Source organism: Erigeron canadensis, chromosome 3 (assembly GCF_010389155.1).
Source record: "Erigeron canadensis isolate Cc75 chromosome 3, C_canadensis_v1, whole genome shotgun sequence".
Classification (NCBI taxonomy): Eukaryota; Viridiplantae; Streptophyta; class Magnoliopsida; order Asterales; family Asteraceae; genus Erigeron; species Erigeron canadensis.
In genome coordinates this window covers 35342343-35353515 of record NC_057763.1, presented here as the reverse complement: position 1 = coordinate 35353515, position 11173 = coordinate 35342343, and the positions used below count along the sequence as shown (strand labels likewise).

The 11173-nt window shown below is 31.9% G+C and overlaps 1 protein-coding gene and 1 pseudogene across 1 annotated transcript; one reads left to right on the top strand and one right to left on the bottom strand.

Annotated features, from left to right (window-relative positions):
* Positions 1–3795: 3795 nt before the first annotated feature.
* Positions 3796–5883, bottom strand: LOC122592020 (annotated as a pseudogene).
* Positions 5884–10246: 4363 nt separating this feature from the next.
* Positions 10247–11149, top strand: LOC122590930 (nicotinamidase 2-like). The gene has a single exon (XM_043763107.1). It carries the CDS (start codon positions 10382–10384, stop codon positions 10967–10969), a length of 588 nt encoding a protein of 195 aa, XP_043619042.1. The 5' UTR covers positions 10247–10381; the 3' UTR covers positions 10970–11149.
* Positions 11150–11173: the final 24 nt, after the last annotated feature.

The following is an 11173-nucleotide window of genomic DNA, read 5'->3' as shown; positions in this document are numbered from 1 at the left end:
TTCTGGGTTATGTCTATATACATACATTTAAACTCACCAAAGATAGTTTAATAACATCCAAGACAGGGGGTTTCAATTGCAACTCCGATAGTGATCATGATAGTCTATTAGTCTGATGATGATGATGATGAGAGAAGGAAACAAGAAAGAAGAAAGAAAATATTGAGACAAGAATGGAGCTTTGTTGGGTCACTGTGTCTGCTGCTTCTTGATTGATTTGTATCAGTGTATATGTCTTTAATTTAATATACTATAGATAGATATAATATAGGCATAGAAGGGAAAGTAAAAAGAAATGATGATTCATGTAGTTTTTGAAGATGTGGAATTGTGGATGATGGCTGGTACTTGGTAGCACAATTAAAGAACAAAGGAAAAAAGAAAAAAAAAGGATATGCAAAAATAGTCCATTTTTTATATGAAAAGTCAATTTTGTCCATCACATGTGTGGCACATGGCCTCACAAACGGAGAAAATAGACGGAAAGTTAACTTTGGACCAAGATAACGGGTGTGATACCACAGGGATATGTTTCACCACTTTACACATGTTTGTATCAAACTTACAAAATGTGTGATAACACAGGGACCAAAATATTCGTTCAAATAAAAATATATATAAAAATACTAGCATATTTTTCGCATAACGCTAGAGGTACTAACGGTAGGGATGAGCAAAAAAACCGTTGACCCGTGCCCGACCCGTCCGAAGCCAAACGGGCCGGGTCACGGGTCACGCATTTGTAGTTTTCACGGGTCACGGGTCACACCGGTCGGGTGAAGGCAAAAACCGAAAAAAAGTGAAGGAAACTCGTAACCAGCCCGCGACCCGCCCGTACCCGCCCCGAACCGGCCCGGACCTTCACGGGTCGGGTCACGGTTTCGATTTTCATGCATTTACGGGTCGGGGGCCGGGTCGGGCCATTTGCACATCCCTAACTAACGGTGGTGACTATTGGTATACGTGATTAATGTAAACAAGATTGATGAAAATCTCTTATAAAATGAGATAATGGTATAAATTAATTTATTAACGTTAAGTTTTTTGTTATTTAATTATTTTAGTTCATTTTAAATTAATTTTTATATAACTCTTTAAAGAGTTGAGGACTTTTATATATATCAGTTAGATATATATTGTGTTGTGCTTTATATCTCATTAATAAATGAATACATTCATAAATATTTAATTATTTTGAAATGGATAAACCTTAAACCGAAAGCCCTCTTGGAAGCAGTTTTGCTCCCTTTGGACGGAGGTAAGACTATCTATATCATAACTTTCCCCAACCGGTATATAACAACTATCTCGTTATTTGTTTGGTATTTTCTGGTATTTTCTTTCTTTCTTTTTTTTTTTTTTATAATTTTTAGAAAATTATTTTTGTGATAATCTAATGTGATTCTTTGTTATTTGTGAACTTTAAAACTTATAATTTGATATGAAGTATTTATTTGGTATTATTTTTTTTGTAAATTATAATTGTATTTTAACCATTATTGTTTAATTTAAACATAGTCTGTAAGATTTTTATTTAAAAAATAAATAAAATTATTCGTACCTGCTGGTATTTCTGGTGATACCTGAAAAATCACCACACTAATACGACCAAAATACCGGTTTTCAAAGTATTGGCTTCGAGTGAGTTAATTAAGCATTTTAAAAAACTTTGTATTTTCTTTAATAGATTAGGAAAACATCGTGTAAGATTAAAGATATGTTTTTTTAGCCATTAAGTATTAAATGTATTAATTTTTTTTTTGTATTAAGTTGAAATTAGATAAATCAGGGTTATTTTTGTTTATTATGTAAAAAAAAAACATAAAATTTGATATTAAGTAAAAGAAAAAACAAGGCCACAGGGGTATATAGTATAGTATTTTTACACTTACTTTCATTTTCAGAAAATTAACATGTACATTTTCTTTTATAACAGCAAATAACAAGTAAGTAACTCCCAATGCCGTCTTCCACGGGTTTTGGGTCCCAATACCGTCTTCGATGGTGTATGGGGGAGGTTGATATGTAGACAGCCTTACCCCTACCAAAGGAGGCTGCTTCCAAGTTCTACCATAGGTAGAAAAGGACCTCCAGCCTTGCTGGGCATGAGGATCGAACGCATGACCTCTGTTTCCAGAGGCATAAGCTTCAACCACTGATCCAACAGCGAATAACAAGCACGGTGAAAATGATCAAGCTAGCAAATTCATCGATTTCTTTGATATTAATCGTATCATAAACTAAAGAAACGTTCCAAAAGGAATCTTTACATTGCGTTACCCACAAGTATTAACTTAAATTAAATTTGGTAACCCACCACATAACCGTTTTACTATAAATCTAATCCTTTAGTCGGTTACCATATACCTATCGATCTATATATCCATCCATATAAATATATCGATCTTCATCCTATACATTATTAATAAAATCTTAAAGTTATAACGATATACAACATACGTATCGAAATGTCAAAGAAACCTATTTTAAAGATTCGACGTGGTCGTGGTAGACCCCGCAAATACCCAATCGACAATAATAAATTAGATGGTAAAAGTTTCATGATTTTCGAAAGTAAAGGTATACCCAGAAAACCAAGGACCAAAAAGATCATAAAGCCCAATGGCAAACGTACATTAGCTTATTGGCAATCTTCTTGTGTACGTACCGACTCACAATATAAAAAATCTCTTTTTTATTAATTAATTAATTTTCGTATTTATGTATATGCACGTAGTATATATGAATATATTTACAAGCAAACATGCAATACATATGTACAATTTACAGGATATCTATGGGCAAAGTATACTTGGAGTGCAAGATACAACTAGCAACCCTAATAGCATTAACGACGACGATTCGAATAGTTGGTCATCATTCGAAGGTTGCAAGCTCCCAGAGTTCGATCATCATTATTGTCCAAGCGACTATCCACCGTTGCTATCGATGATTGATATTCCTGGAGCTATTCCGGATTTTGACGACTTGGATGATGAAAACATAACGATCAATATGCTATTAAAAGACATACCCGATTTTTAAAAAAGCTTTAGTTACTATTTTTGTACGTTATTGTATTTAGTTATGTAGATTTAGATTAGATGTTTGTTTAGTAACGGATTTAGACACGGATTGTTTATGACATATTAAAGATTAAATTAAATACATGTAATTCAAAAAAAATTATGAACGAACAAACCGGTGAATTCAAATATAAAGAATGTGATAAAAATTATGAAAAAACAAAACGGTAAATTTAACTATAAATAATGTCATGGAACTCAAGGAAATAAAAATTAATACTGAAATATTGACGAAAACGTTTATCTTGTTCGTCTGTTAATATCTTGTCAAAGCTTGTTGTTGTAATATTTTTCTTAACATTACAATTAAAGAAATTTCAGTTAGTTTTTGTTGTGATATTTGTTATTCATAAAAGTTTTAGGAAACTATAAATTAAAAAAATGATATAGGAAAAGTTCGATGTAAAAAAGCATTTAAATTAAAAGAATCATGAAAAGTATAACTTATATAGGGTAAATAATATATGAAAACAAATGCGTTAACGTGTGAATGATTGCAACATAAAAGAGAAGAAACATACAATTAATTAGGGTCTCCTAGAATAGAAACAGAAGTTAACCAATTAATTAAAACAGTAGCATCAATTAAACAGAAAGGTAACAACTTAAAGAAAACAAATGACTACGAACAAAAAACAAGCTAGGGGCTCAGGCGTCTTTCGAAAATTAAGAGATGCGATCGGGATGGATAATAGAGTAACCGCATTAATCAGACGACTACAATCGGGGTGGATACCGTGTGGTTATTATCATCTATCCATTTGAGATATCCGTAAGTCACTTTCCAAGTAGTATATTGTTCGACCTCTACCCTTAGCACAAAGTCTTGCTTTTGGTATTTGCTCGTAAAGCGAATAACGTCTGGCTCAACTCTTACAAACATACCATGGGGAACCTCTAAGACAGCCCTATAGGTGGATGTAGAATCTCCAACATTTGTTACCGTCCTCTTGAAATGCTTAACATACGGAAATATGGCTTGGGTTGCGATATTGACCATAAAGGAAGGGTAGTTAAGATCGGTAGTTTGGTTTTCACTGCAACTCCAGTCGCTTCTTCTTATGACGGTCATCATTTGCTCCGCGGTATATCCAAGACCACATAAGAAATCAATGTAGTCTTGTGAGCCCATATCATAGACAAGCCCAGGGTCCATTGCTCGGTTAGGATTCACATGGCCAGCCCCGAAATCTAGAGGTGTAGCTGTGCGAACATGTCGTTCATCTTGAATGAGTCTGTGTGTGTTGTCGGTTTTGGTTGATGTTGTCATGATAGCTGACCGAATAGCTGCTGGACTCCATTCGCGATGGACAGCCTTTACAAGTGCTACAACTCCTGCTATGATTGGTGTTGCCATGGATGTGCCAGACACGTGATCATAGTCTGTTAATACTCGTAAGTTATAGTCTCTGCCTTTCATGGAAGGCTTGTCTGGTCTAACTGCACCCAACACATGCACCCCTGGAGCAAGAATATCGGGCTTTAGTATGCTTGGACTAATTGGATCAGGTCCTCTTGATGAGAAATCAGCCACTTGTGGTGCAGGGCCTCTTTTCGTCAGCAGAATTCTCTACTCTTTTACCAAGGGGCTGTTACCGGTCATTGCGTATGCCTTTAACACTGTTGCATAACTAGCATGCAACAATATACCTGGAATGGAATAGTCTCCCGGGTCCAAAAACAAGGATTCTGTTAAGAAGATGGCACCATATGCACCCGCCATGCTAGCTGCGTTCATTTGTCCTTTAAAATCCAAGTCACATAATACTATTTTTTCTTTGACATCTTTTGGGTCCAAATCCAAGCACCTGGCTTTCTTAGAATCATTACTTGCATAGTACAAAAGCGTATCTGTAATAGAAATACTATCAGGGAAGTATGTGGTTCCTTGGAACGTCAGCCCGTTTCCAAGTTCTAGTGTGGCTAGGTACCTGTCCATGGTCCCTGCACCTACGGTCATTATCCAAGGAGCACCGTTGAATACTGAAGACTTTTTAGGTCCTCTGTTTCCGGCAGAGCAAACGACAACAATCCCTCTTTCTACAGCAGAAAGGGCTGCAATGGCGATTACATCCTGAAAATAAGGCTTGGCGTGGTCACCTGTTTGTAAAGAAATCGACATTACATCAACTCCATCAGAAACTGCTTGATCCATCCCGGCTAGAAAATCTATCGCCTTATTTTCAAACGAGTAGGCGCCTTCCCAGAGCACCGCTGCGACTTTTGCATGACCAAAATAACTCGCACCAAACACAAAATTTCCTGCTGCCGTTGATGATGTACGTGTGCCATGTCCTAAATAATCTCTAGGCGAGTCAAAATCATACTCTGTGGAGACACTAAGACCTGCTGCTTGGAGTCCTTTGCTAAAGGATCTAGCCCCAATCAGTTTGTTGTTGCAAAAAGACGACATCCCTTCTTCACACTTTCCCTTCCATCTTTGTGGCACCTCCGACATCCCTTCATCGTTAAAACTCTTGCTTTCAGGCCAAATTCCAGAATCAATCACTCCTATTATCACATCTTTACCATAAGACGCAGTGGGCCATATGCCCGAAACTTGATTAAGTCCAAGAAACTTTGGTGTATCGGTCGTACACATATTTCCGCACAATTTTCTTTGATGACACGGTGTGCGCATCGCAGTGTGCTGGTGCCAGGATCGATCATGGTTCGAAAAGTTGGCGGCGGGCTTCAGCGAATGGTCTATATATGTCGTCGTCGCAATGCCTAGGCCTGGTAGTAGCATCAGTAGCAGCTGAACGAACAACACCAAAGAGCTTAAAGACTTTCCCATATATGGCTAATTAGTACTATTGATTACTTTGTATACATAAAAAAGAGTTTCAACTAACTAAAACTATATATCGTTTTCTTATTACGTACAAATTCTGACGATTGACCAAGATGATAGTTTATTTTTAAAAAAAAAGGTTTCAAGAAAATTAAGTCGTTTAAATTATGTAGATTAAACGATTGTCGAAGATGATAAATCGACTAAAGGGGTTTTCTTATATTCTGTATAAAGGGGTTTAATTATATATAAGGTATCAACAATATAGTATAAGGTATCAACTAGATTATTGTCCCGCGTAATACGCGAGATAACATATTTAATTAGTGACAAGTTATCGTTTCACAATATCATACATTGACAACCATATATAAAAGATCGATGTTGAAAATAGATTAATTAGTATCATGGTGCCAAAGTTGAAAATTAATTAGTATCTTGTTGTTAATGTATGTCTTTATATAGAAAAAAAAAACATAAAATTTCATGATTTTATGTTTCTATAAACAATTAGTAACACTTCAAATTATTGTGTCAAGTGATAGTTTAAAATTCAATATAAACAGATTTTTTTAGCGGAATATATAAGAGCTCTATATGGATTTGACTTCTCTTTAATTAGTGTAACTATATTAATCATTTTTTACAATTTTCACGTAGTTTAATGTTTATAAAAATATACATATAAAGAAAATTTAACAAAACAAAAGTAGTTAGCATTTGAACCACGCATGTCTGAGATGAAACCCAGTATTATTGAAAACACTCTTAATTATCCATTCATACAAACTTCGAAAGTGTGATTTATACCTTGATGGATTTCCTTAAGGTTTAAGACCTTGCCAGTAGCTCACCTTTTAAAAGTTTACTTTTTGTGTTTATAGTTAACCTTTTGAAATTTTTAAAATTAATTTCACATCAATATATTGAGGTTTCGGATTATGTACTTATAGTTAAATTTTAGAAATTTTCAAAATATTTTTTTAAAATCATGGTTGAATTGTATTATTAATATTAATAATATTTGAAGCAAATATTGGATTTATGTAACAAATTTAAAAACTAAAATATTTAGGAAATTAAAATCTTAAACTTTTAATATTTACTTTAATTAACATAACTTATGTAAAAGCAAATTATAATACAATAATTAAGATTTGAAAGTTTATAATATAATCTTACAAGAAACCCTAAATTTCAACTTCTATATTTATTAGGAAAAACATATAATGAATAACTTATTAAAAAGTGTCAAATAATAAGTTTTTCAATTTGATAGGATCAACAACATAAGCAAATGTTAATTAAATGAAATAAAATATTTCAATTGGTTAATAATTATTTAAGAAAATCGTATTTTTGTATATATAAAAGTAAAATTATATTTTCTGTATATTACGCGAGACAATATAAATACGCGAAATAAACACAATAAGTTTTAAGAATAACATAATTATTAATTATAGATAAAACATGTTAAAATACAGTTGTATTGTTATTTAAAGTTTTATTTGCATCAAAAATGGCTAGTAAGATATATAAATTTTGGTATAATGACAATGTGATGTTAATACATCTAATACTGGTGAATATAGTAATATTCAAAATTGCTCTTTAGAGTAGCTGTTTTCTATAATATGGTTGTTATATATTTGTATAATGACGATATAAAAGTAAATATAGACAAAACACTTTAGCTACTATAATTAAATTTCAAACCAACTCATTTAGGTGGGTTGCCCACCATGACATCATTGAAAGTCTGTTGTCTTAAGGGACGCATGTTCAATTCTTGTCGTGGATAAGACTGATAATGATAGCTAATCATCGATGCAAAAAAACTCAACATTGAGGTTTCGTAGGTACCAATTCGGTACACGGGATCAAAGGGTTCCCTTCGATCTACCCTGTGATTTAAATGAAATTTCAAAAAACATATTATCTTCTTATTTATATAAAATCAAATACTCGATTATAAATCTTAAACTACATTATGTATCTATTTAATAAAATAACATATTTACTTAATGTGTTTTGTTCGAATAATCTAACTTCCAATAATAAACTAGACAATTTAACTTCCATATTTTTGTGTTTTGTTCTAGTATTTTTCCGTATTTTATAACTCCTTTTTAACTTTTTTTTCTTGTAATATTTTGTTAAAATATAAAAGGTAATTGTTCTTGCATTGAAATTTAAATATGCGTACGAAATGAAACTAAGTTAATAAAAAAATTTAAGGCTTGTAATGAAAAATTCAAACTTATTTTGTTTTTATAATTATATATCAAGTATTCAATCTCTCTATGTAACTAAGAGATGATAGTTTCATAGGTGACATTTTTAGTTTTTTTTGTCACATTAGATTTTTAATGAGGTGTCATATTTTCCATTTAAATTGTTATATCTATGTTGCCATGTACAATCTTTATCATCAATTTTGATCATAATCATTAATCATAATCCTAATCATTAATTTTTAATTTTCCATTTTATATATAAGTACAAAGATTATATACATTATACTACTTTTTTTTTTTAATTAATTCAATGATAGTTATCTTTTATCAAATAAGATTGTTTATTATATTATGTTTATTTTTTGAGAAGTATTTATTATATTATATTTAATAATTATATATCATGAGAAAGACTTTTATGATTTAAATATTTATGTTTCATTAGTCTTGCTTTTATACTTGGTGTATATAATATATTCATAAACTATAATTTTTTTTATCGGTTGTAATCTGATAGTACTTTATATTATCATAACTATGAATAATAATGTAACTATCAATTATTGTTTTTATATTTATGTTCTCAATTATCTCGCACAACATACGAGTTTAATCTATTAAATAACAAAATTTAATTATTTCAAATACAAGGACTAATATTGTGTTTTCTTAATATTAGTGATTAAATATTAATGGTGGAAACTGTAAATTAGTGATGTAAAACAAAAAAATGTAAATTATCCAAAGTAGATGGACTAATGTTGTGTTTACTTAATATTAAATTTGGTAATGGTATTATTATTTAGATCTAAGGGTTGTAATCAAAAGTTTGAATTCATTTAACGGTCCTTGTTTTTCCATAAAAGAATTTAGCACCTTGTTATATATATTGGTAGATATATATAAATTTTGTCACTTGAATCCTGCGCCACGCATCGACAAGAGAATGTTGTAAATTAAAAAAAAAAAAATAGTCAGAATCATCAATGTTGTACCGATCGGTTACTATGTCTTCATATATAAGTTTTAACAATCGTTGTGCCTACATGGCGGACATGTTTTTTTTTTTTCCAAAAAAAATAAATTTCGCGTGTATTGGTGGATTCACTCGCTAAACGATGACCTTTTGTAGATAAAATCACTTCATATATACTTGACGATTCTATTAGTGAGCATTAAGAAAAATAAACATTACCTTTTGTAATCATTCAAGTACAAGAATTAATTAATACAATAATTAATTAATATTCTGTTGTTAAAAAAAAAGTATTAATTAATAATTTGTCGACTAATCATTCAATTATATCTCTATTTTTATATCAGCTACTTTGAAATCTTCCCTCCAATCCAAACACCATGCCTTAAACCGATGAAAAAACTCTTATAAAATGACCAGTGACGGCCCTAAGAATTCAAACTCTCCCGCCGAACCAAGAAAAAAATGTCCCTAATTCCAACCGCATTCAATTATATAAACAATTTTTTTTATAATGATAACTAACATTATAACAAGAAATTATATATACAAAATAAAATCATAATTTTAAAAATACATACCATAATAATAATTAACTTATTTACCTGATGATTTTTTTATGGAACATCAAGTAAATTGATATAAAATATAGGTATTATTATAATTTTTTGCTTTATATACAAATTTAGTACCTAAAATATGGGAAGTGATATCCCCACAACATAATTTAACCATCCATAACAATCATTGCTTTACACAGTTATACACTGTGCAGTAGAATATATACATATGTTGTGGATGGCTAATTTGTGTTGTGGGGATATCACTTTGTATATTTACATTTTAGACATTAATTAAAAATGAGATCAAATATATATAGTTAAATATAATACAATTTATAGCATACTATACATTATATATATACGAGTAATATTTATTAAAAAAAAAAATTCTAAAATTTATACCCCTTTAAAATGAGTTTGCCCCTCTCCTCCCTTGAAAATGACTACCAATTTTACTTTTACAACTCACAGTCAAAACTCAAAAGTGACTTCCAAGTTTTGTTGAAAAAACACCAATAGTAACTTTAAGCGTTACTCGTACTTGTTTATTTTTTGGATGGATGTGTTTCATGACTTCATCAATTCAATAATTAAGTATATCCTCTTCCAACCCAACTTCGGTCCAGGGCCTTCCACTTATGACAACCATATCATAACTCCATCTTTACAATTACTCCAACTGGTGCTACTATACGTTTTCCACTAAATCATCATCGATCAATATGGCTGGAAGTTCTTCGTCCTACAAAAAATACCAAACCCGTACCCGAAACCCGAACCCAAAAGCCTCAGTCTTATTAGTCATCGATATGCAAAACCATTTTTCATCAATTGCCAAACAAATAATCCCATCTATCACTTTCACTATCCAAACATGCCGTGAAGCTTCAATCCCAATCATCTTCACACGTCACTGCCACAAGTCTCAAGGTGATCATGGCATGCTAGGAGAGTGGTGGAACGACTTGATCATCGATGGCACGTACGAATCAGAGCTGATGAACGATCTTGGACGACGAAAAGAGGACATGATCGTGGAGAAGCACACATATAGCGCGTTTAGAGGGACGGGTTTAGAGGAGCAACTTAAGGAGATGGGAATTGAGGAAGTGATTATAACGGGTGTGATGACTAATCTGTGTTGTGAAACGACGGCCAGGGAAGCATTTGTCAGAGGGTTTCGTGTGTTTTTCTCGACGGATGGGACTGCGACATCGGATGAGGCTTTGCATGAAGCTACGTTGATGAATATGGCTTATGGGTTTGCTTATTTGGTTGATTCTAATAGCCTTAAACATGCTTTACCATAGTATGTTTGATAAAATTTGCTTTAATTAGCCACACAAAACTAATATAGCTATACGTATGTGGTAAAATTCACACAATAAATAGGTGTTATGTGAAGCAGTAGTAATAAAGTTGTTTGCAGAAATAACCGTTTAGATGTATATATAATGGTCTGTGATTTATGCAATAAGTTTATTTGGCAATACATATAAGCATATCATCATACA